The following is a 22528-nucleotide window of genomic DNA, read 5'->3' on the forward strand; positions in this document are numbered from 1 at the left end:
CCTCACACCATTTTATGGTTTGTATTCGTCTTTTTTCCCTCTTTTTCTCCCATAATGTTTTCTGCAATAAGGTACCGCCTCTTCTCGTGATGTGCTCCAAACATGACAGTTTCTTCTCAGTGATATCTTCCACCAATCTTCTGTGATGTCCATTTTTTCAGTATCGATTTAGTCGTTTTTATTTCGGTCCACAATATTCCCGATAGTAGCACAATTCAAAACTTTCTATCTTATTTTTCATCAAGCTTTCTTCGCGTCCAACTTTCACTATCTTTCACTAACTTAGACTTTGGGAAAATAACTGGTCTAAGCAAATGAAGTTTTAATGATAATGTTAATCTCCTATATTTCTACACAGTCAACAACTCGACCACTTCTGCATAATATTCACATTTAATGCATTCAAGATATTTGAGTTGGTCTGCATCTTCGATTTCTATTCCAGTTACTCCTGTCTTTCCCACATTAGTTTCCAACATCACCATAACCTTGGTTTTATTTGCTTTTAACATGAGCACTTTAATTATTTACTCTTTCTATCAGTATTTCAGTAGTTCATAAATTAAAATTGTGTCATTCGCCTAACGTAAATTACTTATCCATTTAACGCAAAGATAAGAAAGAAACTATATCGCGAGCTCTTTCAAAAGGTAAACCTTTCTTCTTCAGGGACTAACTCTTATATCTTCCATATTTGCCCCCCTCCCCAGATAGCCCACTGTGTATCTTTGTTTAACTACAAAGAATTAGTCAATCTTCCACATCAGTGTTAAAAAGAGTAGACAACATCACACCTCCCTGATGAATTTCATGTCATTTTGTAATCCTATTGCTAGATGTCACCGTTGACATCATACCCTTACTATATTTTGTTTATAAGACAAATCATATGTCTGAAAAAGGCCTTTCTTTCATTGCTTCCCCTTTCTTTTTATGTAAGACACAGTCAAATGCTTTGAAGCAATATACGGGAAAAAGGTATAATTGTTTACCATATTATTTACAATTTTTGTGGCTATCCTCAGATTCAAGATTTAGACTATGGTTTGTCCTTCTTCCTTGAAACCTTTCTGCTCCTACCTGAAAGTATCACAGCTGTGCTCTACTTTTATATGTTATTCATGAAGAAATAGGCTACAGTCGATTTCGCTATTTCTTTTGAATTTTTATGCTATTAATTTGTAAAGTTTAACGTCTTGTTAATTCCATTGTTCATCCATTAGAAACAATTACTAAGTGTAATTTTATTATTTTTATTCCTTATAAAATTAATTACTAAGTATTATTTTTATACTGTAACTGTAATAAAAAATCACAAAATATGCATGTGGAGCTAATAGTTAATGTTTAGTTAGATATCACATCAAACTCAGTATGAAATTGTTCAATATATAAATCCAAGGAAGTTTTTCATCAGTTATTTCCTGAAACGTTGACCTAGTGCTAAGTTGCTGGATATAAATCACACCATTTTATCTTATATCGTGAAAGATCCTAGAAAAGGGAAAACCGTAATTCTTCAGTGAGTATTCTGTACAAATAACAGAAGCCACAATATGAAAAAAATCTATATATTATATAGTGTTACGTATTATAATTTATCTCGAACGAGATTTTGATGTATTTTGTTACGTATTACGATTTCAGATAACCAAAAGTTTGAACTTAGAAGTTAATTGAATGTCCACATGTATACACGGTTTTCTTCCTTTCTTACCACAAATATATTTTAATATACTAACAACATTACAATTTATAATAATGATTATTAGAAATCATGGTTTGTATACAAACGTTTTACAAACTTACAAAGAGTATTACGTCTTCTATGTGATCTGGAACTGAATATATTATCGCCAGTTCACGATAAATGATGTAATTCTGAGTTGATAAAAGTAGCTAGCTTTCTATTATTGATTAGCCTCACACCGATTATAAGCTTTTTTTTTCACAAATACATCTAATGATCTTGTAGAAATACTAACGTCCAAAGTTAATTCACTGAAATTGAATGGTTTATAATGTTCAAATTCCATAAGCGTTCCTGGTGAATTACTTGTAGTTTTCCAATTGATAAGCATTTATCGCAGTTGTAGCTTTTGAGTTTTATAGTATACGAACTATAACAAACCAACAGTATTATGAAAACTGTCTCTTGTTGCGTCGATTTATAAACTGTAGGTCAGGTTCTTGAAGTTCAGTTGGCAACAATATTTTACTTACACGCACAGTACATTGCTGATTGTTACACTAGAGAATCTTCTACAATTTTAGAAATGGGCCAACTGTAATGTCATTTATGAAAGCGCCTGTTCAGGTGATATTGAAGGAGGGTTAAGGACATCATATAATATTTCTTTCAGTATAGCAAAGAAAGGAAAACCGTATACTATTGCAGAGGAGATTATAATACCATCAATTAAAGAAGTAATTAAAACTGTTATGAAAATAGACTGTGGTCCAATTTTAAAATGCTTGTCTTTAATTTCTAATACAGTTCAATGTTGTTGAGATGGTTAAAGATATGGAAAAATCTTTGGCATCTTTTCCATACATCTTGATGAATCAACTTTTGGTAGTTCAAACATTTTCATGGCTCATGTGAGGTGTTTTAGCGATATTCAAAAAGAAATTATTGACGAGTTTTTGTTCGCAAGATATCTTAAAGGTGATGCAAAAGAGGTGACGATTTTTCAATGCTTGGAGGAATATTTAAACAAGCACAATATTCCACTCAGCAATAAAATTATGGTTGCCACAGATGACGTACCTTCAATGGTTGGCTATTACAGAGGATTTGCTACCTTTCTTAAGGAAAAGGTTCCCGATGTGCATGCTATTCACTGTGTATTACACAGGCACTACCTTGTGGCAAGAAAATCTTAGTGACGAATTGCATGATACTCTAAAGGTGTACATCATATAAATGAATAAAGTACATCCACTTAATTCGCGACTGTTTGCTAAGCTGTGTAAAAAATGATAAATTGGTGAACCAGTTACTATAGCATACTCAAGTGAGGTGGCTGTAAAGAGGTATTTGCTTGCAAAGGTTTGTCGAATTGTATCACTCAACCGTGGAGTTTATTACAGACGTGGATTCCTTTCTATGTGATGAGTTGAAAAAAATAAGAATAATCTATTCTATTTGCATACCTATATTCGAAATTTAATAATGTACAGACCCGTCTGCAAGGTAAAGATGTAACAATTATTCAAACCCGAACAATCTTCTTAAGACTTCCAAGTCAAAATAGGCCTTTTTAAGTCTTCATTGCTACGAGGAGATTTTCAGTAGTTTTCAAACTTACTGTAACTGGAAGATTAAGACCAAATTATTTCATGACTTGGATATATATATATATAACACCTTGAAAATTGAGTGAAAACTTTAAAGTGCGTTTTGAGAACTTGGAGAAAATGCACGTACCTGACTGGATTGTTACGTCATTTGATTCAGAAATAAAAAAGGTAATTATTGAATCTAATTTACAAAATGAATTCATTGAACTTTCCGTGGATCTCGAAGCTAAATCACTGTTCAAAAATCCAACCTTCAGCAACTTCTGGAGTAATGTAAATATTGTCAATAAGTATCGAAAACTTTTCGCAGCGGTGAACCCTTTTTTACTTGCGTTCGCAAGTTCCTGGTTTCAGCCAGTGTAAAAAAATGCTATCCGGTAACGACCATGACCATAACGATCATGCGGTCTGTTAACCGATTATGTACTTGCGGTGTGTTTCTCATGAGTTCAAGAAGGAATGATAAGATTCTCACGTCGCTATTAGTATGGAAAAATCTATGACCAGTGGTTGTCAACATTTTAAGCATAGCAAGATGTGATCCGATTTTAATTAAAACGATTCGTTTTGTGACTGACTTACTATCATATATCTATTTTAATACTGATATTTTTTTCAGTCAGATCTATATTTAGAAATGTACATAACTTTATACTGTTAAATCTGTATTGCGAAATTCCCGTCTGTTCACTAAAATTCACTGTTAAGTGAATTGTACCTGCATCATCTCGAAATGAACTCGCTCATCGTGAATCCAAGATAAGGCATCAAAGAAATTCCAAACCAGAAAGAAGGCTTGATAATGTTTGAAAGTATTTAAACTTTGATACATAGATCGTTGTTTATAATAATCGTTATTGTAAATTGTATTACTATTTGTATTAAAAAGAAAAGTGTGTATCGATCTTGATGCAAAATATAACATGGATACATGTCGGCATTTATTTAAATTATAAATCTAAGGTATTAGTTTCAGGCTGTTTGAAATTGTAATATATATAATTTTATTCTTATCGGTAACAAAGTTTTCTTTTGTTCTGTTTTTTTACTGAAGCGAAACTCTTATTACGTATAAAAGAGACAAACGTAGATCATTTATTGGTAATCATGTATGTTTAAAAATATTCTAGTATGCCATAAAGACACATACTCATATTTGAAAAATAAAATTATGGATATTTAAAAGTAATATCATAAGAAAAGTTGTCTACAAAATATATAAACAACTAGTAGTGCAATTTTCAATTAAGTTATAAATTCAATCGAACTCTTTTATGTTAATACGTCCGTTGTGTTTTCAAAGATAAGGTTTCAAGATAATTCATATAAAAATGATTATTACTTCATATTTCAATCTGAATAGAAGGGGAAGAGGTAAGGATATATTATAATATCTATCACTTATTATCTGCATTTCAATGTGTAGTTCTAGGGGTTATTTAAAATGGTTGGTAAATTGCAGGTATCTTAGATCACAAAATAGACGTTATATTTCTTCAGTGTGTTGTTGTGCTTGTACAAAAAACAGTGTAATAAATATTACGTCGTTATTATCGATAACTATGCCAAAAGTATATTTTGATGATGGTAACTGGATATAAGCATCAGAATGACTTGTATAACTCGTTTAGATCTTTTAGAAATTCTTCTACAATGCATCTGCATAATCATTTTGAGTCTTATGAATTATTGTATTCTATTAACACAAGGTGGATGGTAAAAGTCTTAGAAACTCTGTTATATAAAAGAAAAATGCATTATTTGTGTTTTATTGTGGCGTATCTGACTTTTGTCAAATTACGTTGATTAACTGTGACTTTCAATGATTATTAGAATTGTTCTTTGGATATTTCTAATCCAAAATTCGAGTTAAACATAGAACTGTACACGTGCTGCCTGTGGTATCATGAACCCTTGCAACTCTTTTGATGCCGTTTACAAAAGAGAAAGCTTTGTTAATTTGTGGGCTCTTTTCCGAAGTCTAACTACTCGTTGTACGTGTTTCAAATTTATTATTACTAATATAAACCACGTCTGTAATGAGCAGGATGATATAGAAACTTTCCAATGAAGAGAAATCTGTCTAAAACTGTAAACAAAAAAATATATTTATGTACAAAATATTTTATTTTATTTTATTTTATACTGAGCTTTCTGAATTCTGAAGACTATAATAATTATTTTGATCTTAACTACGCCTAAAAGTAACAACTCGTACAGATAAAGCCAAGCCTTCTTCATTATTCAATCTTTCTGATTCCTTTACGTATTAGTTACTAATTGCGGCACTACATTTTATTTAGTTCAACAAGACGAACCATCCGTACATCCAAAGCGAAGGACAACCCCTTTCCCTCGTCTTATCAAACGGTTACGAGTTTTACTTGCTCTTGCTATAGAACTTCTTATAATGATGTAAACAGTATAATAAGTCATTATCCATATATGTTTGGGAAGGAATTCGATCTCTGCTGCTAGCACAACACAGTTAACTCGTTGTAAAAGCTACAAACAAACTTTAAGTTCTAAGAAGCTGCTGATGTAAAATTAAATTATGATATGATTTCTGAGGTATATTTTAAACCCGACTAAAGAAGTAGTACACAAGGTTCCTTTGTGAACATTAAAATATTTACATATCAGTTGTTTTTTAAGCAATTTAAGTACAGTTTATAAAGTTGAAAATTTATTGATAATTGACTGTATGTAAATTAACTGAGATAGAGTGTCACTGTATGTGTTGAAAAATATAACTTACACACAAAGTTCTATACGAAAACCTTTGTTGTAAATTTCGCAAGTAGTCATCATTACCCACCGCCAACTCTTGAGCTACTCTTTTACTAAAGAATGGTGGGAGTCATAGTACATTATAATACCTTCACGGCTAATAAGGTAAACACTATTGGTGGAACAAAGATTCGAACCCATGCTTCTCGGAGTGCGAATCGAACTTTTTAACCACCTGGTCATGCCCGGACACTGAAATTGCTATTTTGAAGGTTTATATTTGTTCGTTTTAGTATAAAGTCAAGCATCAAATAACGCAGACCATGACAGTCGACGTGTTTATATATTCAAGTATCAGAGAGTACACCGTACTGAAAATTAGTTGTAAGTCTTACAATTTTTAAAACGTAATTTATAAAAATACATGTTTCATCATATACTCCTGAAAAAAAAAAAACTTTTAATTCTTTCTATGCATTAATTTACTAAATCATTGACCAATATTACGGGCTTGGCATGACCAGTTGGATAAAATGTTCGACGGTCGCGCGATCGAATCCCCGTCATGCTAAACATACTCGTCCTTTTAGCCGTGAGTGGCGTTATAACTAGTCTTCACTGCTAAATTTGGGACGGTTAGCGCAGATCGTCCTCGTGTAGCTTTGCGCGAAATCTAAACCAATGTTACGTTCTAAAAAGAGCTTATGTCTAATGAGAACATATTGCATTATTTTGAGACTAAGATACCAAACGTACGTGGAAACTACATTGTACACAAACAATGACGTTTTTCTTCAAATAAAGTTCAAGAAGCACCTATAAATACCAATAAAAAGTCATTTCAATGTTATTTTAAATATTGCTTCAATATCGCGAGCCAGAAAAAAGAATCATTGAAACAAATATTAAGACACATTTTATCACAAAATATTTCGTATGAAAATACATTTCATATCTTTATAACTCGAAATAATGAGATGCACAATACAGACTTAATAAAACTAATTTTCCTGTTTCACAATTAGCTAACATGAAAACTTAATCATGGTAATCAGTTTGTCCTTAGTCAACATGATTCACATTTTCTGTTTGGAAACACTATTGTAACTTTTTCCGTTCAAATATCGGTCAAATCTGTTACAACTAGAAGTAGGTAATTATTGATTTTTAAATAATCTATAGAATTTAATAAAACGAAACACCATCTCCAAGAGAATTAGAAGACAAATGAACATGAATAAAATCGACTGAAAAAAGAAAGCGAAGAGATAAAGAGATTTATGGCAGTAATCAGGGCTGGACTTGTCTTCATACTCTGGTTCGTAAGTGTGATAAAGCCAAACGCATCCTGAAATATGAAAATATAGCTTATTTGAAACGAAGCTTTTAAATAAAAAATATTAAACTGCGTAATAATAGCTAAACCAATGTACAAGTAAAACAGGAGAATGTTTGTTCTTTATTTAGCTAATTATAAAGGGTAGGATTCTTTTCTTGTAATGGAATAAAACTATCATTGATGTATGTGAGATAAAAAGTATTACTAACAAAATACACCTCACCACTGATCTATTAACAAAGACATTTTTTACCAGTGAATATGAAAATATTGAGATTCAACTGTAATATCACTAAATAAAATTAACACTAAATTTGCTTCATAACCATTCAAAGTGTCATCTTTCTATAAGTTGTACATAAATTTAGGCGTGAATTGTACCCGCTTGGAATTTAAAGGCAAATGGCGTTTCATTTTCAATGTTGGTATTTATTAAACTTTAAGCACATATAACGCAGGATGACAAAAGATGCCACAACATATCAGGTATATCGTTTTCGTAATAATGTACAACCGAGTGTTGTACTTACTTCAATGTGTTTGTTAGTGTGCATTCGCTTCATGCATGTTTCTGCACAATTTCACATTGGACAGCTTAAATCAGTAGTACTTTGTCATGTATATCATACAACAAGTATAATAAATACAAGTATAAGAATGTTAAACAAAATCTAAAACACGGATAGGCGATATAACGTAACAGTTCCATACCGTAACATATATGTAGTGAAATATTCACAAGCTAGAAAAGGAACTAGTTTGAAGCTTCCGATTACTACTAAGCTTATTAACAGTAAAATGCTTTAACAATCGTATTGTTTGGATTTTTCTAAGTAAGTTAATATCATAAAATACTAAACTTAACAATGCTTTTACGTTTATCGATGTTTTTGGTTACTAAGCAAAAATTACGAAAGCCAATTTTTCTAACATTTATTTAAACTATGTTTTATTGCTCACTAAACTTTCTTATGCAAAGTATTATATTTTCACGCTCCCCGAGTTATAAAAACGTCTTAAGATTACTCGTCATATTGTAGCTGGAACACATGAAACAATTTGCCTAATTTTTATCATAGTAAGCAAATGTTTATTTATCATGTTTTTCTATGTATCTTTACAACATTATATTAGAATATCATGATACGAGATAACTGATCAGTGACATGATCTGAAAAATCGTCCACAATGCTTCTCGTTCTGCTAGTAGTTCAATGTTTTCGTGGAGTTTTTGTCGTTTTTCTTGTGGTTTCCTTTTCTTTACACACCGTGGATTTTGTAAATTTACCCTTTTGTCATAAAAAATTTCATCAGATAGGTACTTTGATATGTTTTAATCCATAATAATTACTGAAAATTTCTTATGATTTTCCATTTTGTTTCCTTACTTCCTATGAACCATTTATTGATGTATACTCAATGAAAGAGTTTTATCATAAAATAATAAAATAAACAATTTTATAAAATATTATGGTGTACATAACCTAAAAATTTTACAATAATACCACTTCATTGTATACTAACATGTTTTACATTTACTTACATCAAATATCCGCTCTCTGCTGATTCAGAGAGGCATAAAATTACCGATCAAACTCTTCCATTACCCCCTTTACTATTATGGCCACGCCAAGAGGAGTCTGTACCAGAAACAACGACAACAACAACATGAGGTTCTTAACACGTATGTTAATTTACTCCCTCTAAGTTTTGCAACAGTTCCAAAAATGGTATCCCTAGAATCCACATAGGGATCAGGAACACAATCTCTGACGCCAAATTAGTGTTTAGTTACTATGCAGCCTTCTTCCAAACATTTTATCATGCTTGGGTAACCTTTCAGTGGAGTTTTATCCCCGCTGAAACTCCTTAATTATAAATTTGATACACTGCTGGGACGCCTTTGATCTGTGTACTAAATTTGGTTCTTCTACCTGTAAAACTGCTAGAGGAATTTGCAGACAAAAAAAAATCACACACAACGTGGATTATAATAGGGTAATAATTAATAATAATAATTAATATAGGGTAATAATAACTACAGTGATAGTTTAAAATACACGCTAGATTGTTTCAAGTTTATAAAATCTTAACCTATCATTATATTAGACATTTTCCATAAAGGTTTAATCTGATAACAGCAATATAGCTATTATCTGAACTAATGTTGGGCTTCATTAATGCAAATAATGCAAGCTTTGTAGTTTAAAATGCTGCCCCCCGCTAGTACAGCGGTATGTCTCCAGATTTATAACGTTAAAATCAGGGGTTCGATTACCTTCGGTGGGCTGAACAGATAGTCCTATATGGCTTTGCTATAAGAAACAAACACAAATTAAATGCTTTCAAAATTTGTTGAAATTTGCATACATCATGTTATTAAAAAAATGTATATTTACGCCGATAATCCAGTAAATATATTAACAAATCCCAATTGAAAGTATGGTAATTTATCCTTCTAGATACAAAGGTAATTAATAGTTTATCGGTAATAAGCTGTCTAGAAATAGAATAAGTAACAGTTTTATTAGATAACAAAACTTTCTTCTGTATAATACTAACTCATTAGATAAGTATTAATCATTTGTGTTTGGAGAAAGATAAAACGTTAGTTCTTCATATTATTTGATATTACAGTTGTATAATCTGATATAAGACCTTTCTCTTAACCACTCACAGGAATATGATATCTTATTTCTATTATGATACTTATACAAACATTAATAAAAAATATAAAAATAATTATGTTAATATTTAATACACTAACCTCTCTACATACTTAAGACAGAGAGAGAGACAAACAAATACACACACTCACCCACAACATACCAAGGTAGAATGATGAAGACTGAAGAAACCAGAATGAATTTGTGAATAAATACTACTATTCTTTTTTTGCCCCTTTTCTCCATGACTTGACGGGTGATACCTATCCAGACGCCTACAACACCTAAACACCCAGAAGTAATCATATAAGCGGGAATGCAGGGTTGGACAGGGCAATTGTTTCTGTGGATAGTACCTAAAATTTCCAATATTTTAACTCAATGAAAAGATCTTGTCAAATAAAATTATATGTGATTTAAAAAATAGAGGATTAGCACATTTTTGTTAAGACTATTTTAAAGCTTCACCACATCATTACAGTCCATGTCACTTTGTTGAGTTATGTTTCAACTCACAATTTTCAATAGGTGGAATACGAGACATTATACCCTTGAACTTATTTATAGAGTAAATCTTAGTGTGTTTTGTTTATTGCATTTTACTCTCTACTAATTAGTTCTCAAAATAAACTGATTGTGAATTTGTAAAAAGTTTAGTTGAAAAGATATTTTTGGAACTCCTTTATAACAATTAGAAATTCTCTTTTCACATCAATCTTACCTTGTAAATATGACATGTGCGGTTTGACCGTCTTACATCTCCTTTCAAAATTTTAAAAATTGTCTATTGATTATTTATATAACTTTTACGGTAATAAACTCTATGTTTGGAATTACGTGAAATGCCTTAACGAAGAAAACATTTTCGTTATATCGAATAAAATTAAAAACGAATAAACTATTAATGAATAATTTAATATCTTATGCAAAACAAAAGTACTAATAAAACAAGAACTCAAGAACAATTCGGCGGATTGTGAATTCTGGAAAATCTCCAATATAAATTTTCTTCGAACAATTATGGTAAACTGCTGCATATTCGGATAGATTTTAAGCTGTTTACAATACAACCTCTGACGAGAAATGCCAATATCAATAGTAAAAGTAGGATTTTGTTTAGGCTTTTGTTACAGGATGATAATCTTCAGATTTGAATAGGTTTTTCCTTTTCTTATAATGGATAGGAAACGGTTCAATTAAAACCCTCACTAAAGTTCTGCTTTAGGCTTACTATTTGTTGCTTCAGGAGAATAAATTTCTCACCTCTTACTAACCTTTTAACAATATTTATTTACTCTCTGTTGCAAAAGGTTAGATACATTAGCGCATTCATGTGATGTGCCTTAATATCGACACAACATCTTGCTCTAATTAGGTATAACAAATAAATATAAATTTCTAAGTCTATAAACTTCGCTAGTCTTTATGAAACAAGAAGGGAATTGTTTTTGAGGAAGACAAAAACTGGTTTTCGTTACCAAATCTACGATAATTGATCCTTTAGTTCATTACTTATGGTAGAAAAATCCTCGTAATCATACAAATGATTAAGGAAACTGAAAATGTGAAAGGTTGAGTTTGAATTTCGCACAAAGATACACGAGGGCAATCTGTGTCAGCCGTCCCTAATTTAGCATTTTTTGTAAGACTAGAGTGAAAGCAGTTAGTTATCACTACCCACCGCTAACTCTTCAGCTAATCTTTTACCAACGAATAGTGGGATTGATCGACACTTTATAACGCTCCTATTGGCATAACAAGGATTCGAACTCGAAACCCTAAGATTTCTAGTCGATCACCCTAACCACCTGGCCATGTCGGCCAGTGTGGTTCTAACTGCATATTAATTAGAACTTGTTTGGTGAAATTAGTCTTCCCATGTGTTTTGTTCTGTATTCTGACAGGTACCAAGTTGGCATATTAGTTTAGTTTATTTACTTTTTCCTTCACTCAAATATTGTATATTAGAGATAAAAACTTAAGCCATTCTCCAGAAGAAAACGTGTTTAGTCTATTGAGACTGTCTTTTCGAAGGTCCGGCTAGAAAGGCTAAAACCAAAATTTCCACGCACAAACAAATTCGAGCATGCAAGCTTATAAAACTGGTTTCAGTATCATCCAATGTATCGGCCATACGCACTACAATTACCATGAGACGAGAAGCATTTTTATTATTGCTTCAGTATGAAAAACTCTCCAGATGTTTCCACGTATTAGAAAGCTGGCTTGTTTATTATTGCAGTTAGATTGAGAGAAATAATAGAAAAATATTCCAAGCGTACTATAACATTTTACAATAAACGTGTTTCAAACGCATATTCAATGAAAGGTGAAACACAGTGAGCCTCGCAGACCTCACAAGAAACCAATATTTCGTAAAAACTAACAACCTGAATCCTTAACCTGGCTTAGAATGAACTGCCATTTGTGATGAAAAGCGTTTACCAAACTTCCATAAGAATAAACATAAATAAGGACATGTTGTTCAATGAAAACCTATGGGGATAAAGTACATGTACTAGAACACTGCGATGATAGATGAGATGACCAGGCACCAGTACTTCAACAAGAATCTACTGTCAGGTGTTTCTTTATCCTTTTTTACTTTTTTATATCTTTTGCCCTCAGCTTCTTCATTATAAACACTTTTATCAAATCCTTGCAAAACCAAAACTTTGGCATGGCACTTCGGAGCATACGTCTTCTGACTATAACAAATAACAGTAACTAATATATTTTTCGCTATGTCGCCGTCACTAACACTTTATAATACGTATTAGCATTCTAACAAGTGTTATCTTATAAGGTACATAGACACCTGTCACTTCATAATATTTAACTTGTTTGCATAAACCTAAAAGTACGTATTACACACATTATTATTCGTATTTCTCCCCATAGCACCACTTAGAAATAGACTTACTGTTATCTTGGTACGGCAAGTACAATTTTTACGTGTAAAGCTATTTAAAAACCAACTTTTAAAATCTTAAAACGTTTAGAATAAAAACAAAATCATGCATGCCAACTGGGTTCCCGCCATAATCTTGACCAGATCATGAAGGAACACCTGTTAATAGAAGCACTTTTACTCTTTCCTCAGTCGGCATCTTGACTGTTTACTTTCATCTCCCTCAGATGGCTAAATATGAACTTATGATCATACTATCCCAAGAGAAGCTTTCAAATCAAGTTCACTTAGAAGAACACAAAGTACGTGTCCAGGAAAAGAGAAATATAACTAGGATGCAGTTCTATCAGGAGTCTTTTGGTTTGTTAAGAATTAAAGGCCAATAAAGACATTTTGTGGCCTAAAAACCAAATAAAATTAAAACAAAACAGATGGTAAGACGACGCTCTACAAATAATGCTATATTTGATAGTTGTAAGTCATTAAGGCACTGGATAATACTTTTATGTTTTCAACTAGTACTTTTATTCAGAGAAAAATGGCACGTCACTTTTAAAAGTAGAAAACAAGATGAACTCTTCTGTTATAGAACATTTGTTGAAGCTTCATTTGTTTATTATTAATTAAAATGGCAAGATTCTTAAGCTATATTTATTGGCCTTTTAACAAATCTTGGGTTATGTGTTAATAATACGTGTATAACTAAATATAAAAACAAAGTAGTGACACACCAGATATAAGAGTGGTCTGTTGTATTACAAATTCATTTGTAAATAACATCTGAAAAAGTTACGTACAATTTATTATCACTAATGAAGACAAATCTTCTAAGTTTTCTTCTTATTGTAGTTATTGTTCCTTTTTCGTGAAACAAAGTATTCTTTCGTACAAATAGTTATACTATTATAACTGGTATTATTTCTCTGCGAAGGTTTCTACAGTTATCATGCAATTAATTCTTAATTTTATACTATGAGTAACATTTATTTACAAATTTTCTATATTGTGTAGTTTGTTTGGTCTACGCTCTGTGTTACATAAGAGCCTTACTAACGTTCTAACACAGGATATCGAAATCATGGATGTAACATTATAAGCTATGAAAGTCCATAGAGTAGTAAAACAAAATACTTCCTTCTCATTCATTAGCTGGTGATAAAAACTTAGATATTTAAGGAATGAAAACATACTGAAAATATATCTTGTGAAGCATCTTAAATCAAGTTATCTTTTAGTATTGTTTGCTTTGCAAACTTACCTATAATTATCATAGATATCTGCAAACCGTACAAGATACCAACAGCAATAGTACCACCAACTATTAAAATAAATTAATTACAAATATCTTAAAATAAAACATCTTGTATATGTATATAACTGCAATTAACATTTAATCATTTAATGAAATAAATCAAATAACAAGTATTTAGAAGTTTAAAGAAACTGAACTATAACAATTTAATAAGTGTTATGCATGTAAGGCATGTGATTATCAGTCATGTAATCTGGAAAGTAAATAAACTGTCTCAATGAATTTGTTTTCAGATTTCTTATGTGAATTAAAAGAAAATTCTACAAAGTATCCTTAATATACTAAGCCTTTTTTACACCACTCGAAAACATATATTCACCCTGACTTTCTTTCAAAACAACATGCTTGTTCTGCTCAAAGTGCAAAAACTTAATGACTAGGGAATTGCCCTAGTCTCAGGTGTCTTTAAGGCTCAACTTCATGTGTAACTTCCAGATAAAATAACAAAGAAACGAAGATCAGATAGGAAAACAAGTGATTAATTTTAAAATAAAATATTTTAAAAAACTTACTGAAAGCCAGGAAAGCTAAACCGAACCAGTAGCAGCATCTGTAGCAAAGTCCGGAAAAAGTGTGGGTAACTAAAATGATTGGACATTTATTAAACACTTATAAAATCATTTAAGTATGTCAATTTCATAAACTCGTGTGCACTGTTTAATTATAATTTTAAAAAAATGTGAAAATTTCATTTTAATAATTTATTTAAATTGCTTATTCTTTCAAAGTTGATAAAAATGTTAATAATGCGTTAAAGTAGCGTTATAAAATCGTACATTATTATGGCTAAACACAAGCTATCACAAAAACTAATCAAAGTTCACTAGCAGTTTTAATATGAAAACGTCTGTTGGCTTGTTTTCTATCGAGATAGATTTTAACCCCTATTAGCGGTTATGGTTATCGCTATGTAACTAAACACATGTAGTTTTATCACGTTTTCTGTTGATAAGATCTATTTGTTTTAGTTTACATATTTTGGTACTTTTAGTCAAAAACTTATCTCGACATACATATGTAGAACCTTTTACGTGTGAAAAAAACTAGAGAACAAACTTATATGGAAACTAAATAGTATCAACTTTTTTCCTAATGTAAGTGAATAAAGTTTCCCGTTACGAACTCATACTTAGAACTATAAATCTCCACTTAGCAACAGTACTGTCAATATAGATGGGCTAAATACCTAAGTTTGGTTTGAATTTCGCGCAATGTTACACGAAGGCTAACTGCGCTAGCCGTTTTTAATTTAGCAGTGTAAGATTAGAGGGAAGGCAGCTAGTCATTACCATCCACACCCAACTCTTGGACTACTATTTTATCAACGAATAGTGGGATTGAGTGTCACATTATAACGCTCCCACGGCTAAAAGTGCGAGCATGTTTGATGTGATGGGAATTCGAAGCTGCGATCCTCATATTACGAGTCGAGTGCCTTATTAACCTGGACATGGCGGGCTTAAATACAGTTACGACATCAAGTGTTTGTACCCCTGCGTCCCGAGTAGTTTTTTGCTCATAACTTAAAAAGTATCACGATTAGGCTAATAGACGTATTATCCATTATAAATATTATACTAACACACATCTACACAAATGTTTATGTAAATTAAACGACAAATAAACTGTTTATAAACAAATATCCAAAAATAGGAGGAGCAAAAAGTGTTCCTACAATTCATCAACGTGTGAAAAAAACTGATATTCCCGACAAAATTTGTTTAGTTTGGCAAATAAACTACATTATACCATTCCAAACTAGACACTGGGTTCATAATTATTGGAATTTAGCCAGCAAAACATTTACTCGGCAATTTAGCTTGGTCATCATGGCGAACAGGAAACAACTGTCGAGCGATTTAAGAAACCGAATTATTGTACAATACAAGTCTCGTGTGTCTCTTTCCAGTATTGCTACACAACTTAATTGCCGAAATCTACTGTTCAAAGCATAATTGTCAAGCTTAAGCTTACAAGATCAACTGCTAACCTCCCTCGTTCCAGACACCCCACCAAAATTCCACAGAGAACCAAGAGGAAGGTTCTCAGAGAAGTTAGTAGGAACCCTCGTTTAACAGGTAATGACATACAGAAACTGGTAAGGGAAACTGGGGTTGAAGTAAGTACCTCTACAGTTACGAACATGTTACGCTCTTCTGGATTCGAAACATGCCGTTCTCGTAGAACTCCATATTTAAAGCCTGTTTATTTAGAAGCACGATTGAGGTATGCAAGAAAGCATATAGATAAATCTTTACCTATTGGAAGAGTATTCTTTGGTCAGACGAGACTAAAATCCAGCTTTTCGGCCACAATGATGTTCGCTATATTTTCCATAAGAAGGGGGAACGAAATCTTCCAAGGAACACCGTCTTTATAGTTAAACACGGATGTGGCTCGATCATGCTATGGGGTTCCTTCAGCTATTCTGGTGTAGGCAGACTTCACCGCGTCAACGCAATCATGAAAAAAGAAGAGTACGTTGATATATTAGGTACTTATATCTCTCATTATAACTCTCCCACGGCTGAAAAGGCGAGCATGTTTGGTGCAACCGGGATTCGACCCTCGGATTATGAGTCGAACGCCTTAACACACTTGATCATACCGGGCCTCGTTCTGGAGTGGCCATCACAGTACCCAGTCTCAACCCAATTGAAAACGTTTGGCATGAGTTGAAGACCACAGTTCATCAGCGTCATCCGAAAAACCTGCAAGAGTTGGAGGCCTTCTGTAAAGGCAAATGGAAGAAAATACCAGTCAAGTACTGTCAAACGATCATGGAGGGCGATGAGGAGAGATTGCGCCAAGTAATTCACTTGAAAGGCTACACAACTGACCATTAAAGTAGACGCACGAACACTTTCTGCCCTTCCTATATTTGGTTATTTGTATATAAAGAGTTTATTTGTCGTTCAATTTACACAAAAATAAATGTAGATGTGTGTTAGTATAATATTTATAATACACTGTACTTTCATTATTATGATCATGAAACTTTTTAAGTTATGAGGAAAAAAGTACTCACGACACAGGTGTACGAACACTTTCTGTCGTAACTTACCAAAGTGAAGGAAAAGTAATTATAAAGCGCCGTAACCACTGACGTCAAGGAAAACAAGTGGTTAATTTCGAGTTTCGACAAACGGATACAGGTGTTAGAATTGTCAGTATTTTGCTTTACATTTTACAGGAACGAAAATGAAGTTTTAACACAACAAAATAAAGAAATATCAGAATGCATTTCAAGTGATTAGTTGGTTGTGTGATTAATCTAACTTATGTTGTTACGAAATTAGAATTGTTCATTCTTCAAAAGTATCCACAGAATGTTATGTCAGCCTTAAAACATATTAACGTTGTTAACACTGCTTTACACAAATAAAAAACAAAACAAAACTAATCTAAATCAGGTGCATTTACCGACTTAAATCTTCATCAAAACAACTTAAAGTGGCAGCTTCATGCAACGTACATTATACCTAGTTATCGTTTCTGTGAGTTGATGATGCTTGGTTTTGATACATTTAATAAGTTTAGTCTTCGATATTACAAGGGAAACAATACGTTTCGCAAAAAAACTGAAAACATAACTCTCATTTTTATTAACCGAGACAAAAGCTTTCTTAAATAATTTATATAGAAAGTTATTATTGCCACCACTAATTTTCAGTAAATATTTGAGAGAAACTGGAAAGACTATAACGAAACTTAATATAAATATATAATGAAAAATAAACATAAAGAGAAATTATTTGGGTTTGACAAAAATGTGAGAATTATTTTATCTCCATAATCAGTCATTTAAGATTTTAAAAATGCGCACGTTTTAATAAAAGCACTAGCTAAAAACTGACATAACTATCATTGAAGTTTCTATTTTAGTCTTTTTTTACACGTTAATTAAGCCGAAGTAAAAAGCGTGTTAAGACTAATGTACCCTACTTTTGAACAACTTGTAAATATTTAAAAATAAATTTCTCATTGACATATCCATTTCTGTTAGTAAGATCACAAACAGCATTTCGAGCTTTGATACATTTTCTTCTCAGCAAGATGAACTTAAATCTAAACAGATACTTCTCAATACTGTTTATCCACTCACCGTTTACATCGACCTCATCACGTATCTTTAATAAACGCTTTCTCGTTGTTTTCCTATTTTCATTGCGTTTTGTGTCTGCTATTTCCATTTCGTGGAGTTTAATATTTTCTTCACTTGCTAGGTTTTCAGATACTTTTATTGAAGTTATTCTAATTTTTTCTATCGTTCCTGCTTCTGTCTCTTCCTGGTAAGGAAAGTTCTTGTACTCATAAACTTCCCAGTTTTCCAGTTTGATATCATAATTATTTTGAAGTAAATATGTATACAAGTCACTTAATTAAAAGTTAACTTGACATTTAGATGTACTGGAGAATAGAATTATCACAAAAGATTTGTTTGGAATTAAGCACAAAGATACACAATAGGCTAACTGTGCTTTATTCGCAGACATGCCACTGGGAGGACATCACAAATGAAGCATCAGTGGTTGTTATGTTTACATCTTACAAATTGAATTTCGCTGGTTATAGTAATTATTGGAATAGATACTTTCCGTTTGTAAATATTGAGCAGGATACGTTTTATTACATTTACATGGAAAGCTTAATTTAGCAGATTTAGAAAATAAAAAATTAATTGAATTAAACTGTAAAGATCAGAAACACAGTAAATTTCGAGAAAGCATGGAGGTTTTAGAACTAATTGTTTTGTTTAATTTGTATTTTATTCAGTTCTTTTGATCATATATCAATTTAAGAGAGTTACCGCTACAAGAACGACATACGTGGTTTACTCGAAGGAAAATAATGCAACTGCCTTAACATTCTTTTAACAATAAAAACAACCAAGTTAAAAAAAAAGAATGGAGAATAATATGATGGCTTTTCTTCCGCCTGTAGTAAGTAAAACAGTAAGGTACTTACTGTGGTTGGCATTATATGACCTACATCTATAGCCATCTCTATTCTTTGGGCAAATGTGCTTTAAAAAGGCATCTGTAAATTCTGTCCATCGTAACTAGCTAACAACATTTACGCTTTTTTTCTTTTCACCTTCTAAATAAAGAGAAATTTCTGTGTCGGTGATAACGACATAACGATAAGGATCCATGTAGTTATTTGTATTATCAGTTACCTTTATACTTCCACGTTACACTTACTTAGATAAGGATTTTTAGAAACGACTAAAATTATATCAAATACGATTGATAGGTGCTAATAGATTATTTGGATATTTTGGTAACTGTTGTAATACGTGTTCTTTGATAGATATCAGCTAGATAAATTAAATATACAAACACTTGGACAAATAATATCTTGTTCCATCGACCTTGAACTAGGATTGAGTGCACAACAGTTTTGTTACACAAGCCACAGTTTTCAAAATCATGTATGAAAAGCTCATCGATTCATTTTAGAGAATATACAATTGGCTACAAAATAACAATAAAAAGCATACTGAAAATCTACAGAAGTGAAAGTAAGTATAGTATTAAATATTGTTGAAAATTCTATGGCAGTGCAAACCAGTAGTAGTAATTATAGTAATTAAAATGCTTAATAGAAGTGCAATTGACCATAAAAAACAGTTATTAGTTATTGGTTAGGTGCCATTAATTAAGCAACGAGGAACGGTGGAAGTCGTAAAAACAGGACATAAATGAAGGCATTAAAAATTATTGTTAACCTAACATTATAATACTCTGTAAAAAATTAAGCAAAAAACGCCAGCGAAATATTGAATAATAAAGAGACGTTCTAGGAACGTTAATATTTTTTACTAATGCTATTCTTAATCATGACTTGAGCTTTTTGACGACAATTAACTCGTTAATCATTTACTATTTGAAATATAAATATTCATTTAATGTATCGTGTAAAAAAGTGTTTGCATTATACACACACGCATTTACCACAAAATTTGTCAAGTGAAAGTAACTTTTTTATCAATTTTCGTTGAAAACTCATCTAGACGAGATGATGAAATTTAGAGAATTTTAGGAAGGAGTAAATTTAAATGGACGACAAGATAATATTTTTAAGGTCTCAGAAGCAGCGTTCAGATAATTTTATTAACCTTTAAGTTTGTACAATGGTTGTTATTATAATTCACATTCTATACTTACGTAAGTTAATTTTCAAATTTCATATACACCTTTATATGTTGAATTCCATAACCAGCTGCAGCAAACCACTTATGAGAAAATAATTTGTACTTAAAAAAAAAAAAGCTTTAGAGATTATGGAAAGTAAAACGAGATGGTACATTAAAAATGGAACAGTACTTCCCATGAATGGTTTATTACTTATATGATACTTCTCTCGTACCAGCACCTTACACACATATATATAAGTACGTTCATTTTGCATTTCTTAGTTTTCACAGTCCTACCAAACACCGTCACACATTATTTGAAGTTTAACGAGAATTAAGTAGTTAACAGTTTTCGAATGAAATGCATAATATAACTGAGAATTTTGGAAAGGCTTACGTCAGTGTTATTCGACAGTGCACAACTAAGACAAAATGTTACAAATAAACATCTACGAAAATGTATCTCAGAACGGCTGGTATAGGTATTAACACTTTCATTGATAAACAGAGAACAACGATTCGACCTTCCTAGGCTAATGTGAAGGTGACCTAGGAAGGTTGAAACGTTGTTCTCTGCTTATCAATAAAAAAATTTAATACTCATACCAGCCGTTCTGTCAATTTTTATTTCAAGTGAGTTTCTCGTCATCAGAGAACATTCTGATCAGAATAACCAGAGTTGTAAGGGTAAGAAATGTGATCACAGTAACAAAATTGTCAGATAAGAGCCTTGATAATGTAATACATGGTTTAATGCATAATTTAATCGCATTTTAGGAACATTTGTAGGACTAGAATGGCCAGATGGTTGCGGTGCTCGACTTGTTATCTGAAGGTCGCGATCGCTGGTTAGAATCTCCGTTACACTAAACTTGTTCGCTCTTTCAGCTGTGGAAACGTTATAATTCCACTACTTCTTACTAGGACAGTAGCTCAAAAGTTGGCGGTGGGTGATGATGACTAGCTGCCTTTCCTTTTGTCTTACACTGCTAAATTCAAGATGGCTAGTTTAGATAACCATCGTGTAGCTTTGTTCGAAATAAAAAACCAAACAAAAAGAGGATAATTTGCAATAATATCAGTTATAACCTGGCCTGGCATGGCCAAGCGTGTTAAGGAGTGCGACTCGTAATCTGAGGGTCGCGGGTTCGCATCCCCGTCGCGCCAAAAATGCTCGGCCTTTCGGCCGTGGGGGCGTTATAATGTGCGGTCAATTCCACTATTTGTTGGTAAAAGAGTAGCCCAAGAGTTGGCGGTGAGTGGTGATGACTAGCTGCCTTCCCTCTAGTCTTACACTGCTAAATTAGGGACGGCCAGCACAGATAGCCCTCGAGAAGCTTTGTGCGAAATTCCAAAAAACAAACAAATAAACAGTTATAACCTTAGGTAAGTGTTGTTGACAACTGCTATGGTAGTTGAAATGCAACTAAGGACACGAAATTTGCATCAATAGTCTCATTATAACACAGTTTTTTAAGATTAGACCAATAGTCACATATATTTAAATGCAGTTTTAAAACATATTTAAAGGCGTTACAATGAATACTGGTGTTGCTAAGACCTTAAAAGCGCGTGTTGTATAAAAGTTTAATATTATTTTACAAGAATGCCTTGTGCAAGCTTCTTGCATCGCAATGAATACTCTTAACTGTACCGATATGAAAGACACGTTTAGGCCTAAACATATTAATTACTATAAATGCATTAGTACGGGATGCTCCCATATGAGAGGACGTAAGGTTTGAAGTTTATGCGACAGCAGTTTCCGTGGAAGGATATTTGTACAATGAAATAGCAAAACTACAATGTCTTGAAAATTTCAGTTACAAAAACGGTTGTCTTCAATATGATGAAAACAACAAGAAAATGTCAGAGTGACTACGAGGAATAAAACCATCTAAAAGTACCATATTTACAACATGCAAGATATCATAATCACTAGTGCACAAAATATTTCACGAATGTGCTGTATTTATTAAGAAGACACAAAGCCTCCAGAAGCCTAGATGAGAGGAAAACTACAGAAAAATCTTACAACAAATGTATCTCGTACCTAAAAGAGACGGGTGGAGACTTTAGTGTCTAACATCTTCATGACCAGATGGTTAGGGCGCTTGATTCGTAATCT

The 22528-nt window shown here is 32.3% G+C and overlaps 1 protein-coding gene across 8 annotated transcripts; it reads right to left on the minus strand.

Moving 5' to 3' along the window:
• Positions 1–6963: 6963 nt before the first annotated feature.
• On the minus strand, positions 6964–19385 carry LOC143253219 (uncharacterized). Of its 8 annotated transcripts, none has more exons than XM_076506690.1 (7): positions 19230–19385; positions 18367–18550; positions 14774–14842; positions 14208–14267; positions 10191–10394; positions 9651–9687; positions 7202–7381 (listed from the first exon to the last, which is right to left on the minus strand). In XM_076506690.1, exons 1-7 carry the CDS (start codon positions 19263–19265, stop codon positions 7342–7344), a joined length of 630 nt encoding a protein of 209 aa, XP_076362805.1. In that variant the 5' UTR covers positions 19266–19385; the 3' UTR covers positions 7202–7341. The 8 variants fall into 8 exon arrangements, with proteins under 8 accessions (XP_076362804.1, XP_076362802.1, XP_076362809.1 ...); XM_076506693.1 differs by having other exon boundaries at positions 7245–7381; positions 10202–10394; XM_076506689.1 differs by lacking the exon at positions 9651–9687 and having other exon boundaries at positions 6964–7381; positions 10191–10322.
• Positions 19386–22528: the final 3143 nt, after the last annotated feature.

Source organism: Tachypleus tridentatus, chromosome 6, assembly GCF_004210375.1.
Source record: "Tachypleus tridentatus isolate NWPU-2018 chromosome 6, ASM421037v1, whole genome shotgun sequence".
NCBI lineage: Eukaryota > Metazoa > Arthropoda > Merostomata > Xiphosura > Limulidae > Tachypleus > Tachypleus tridentatus.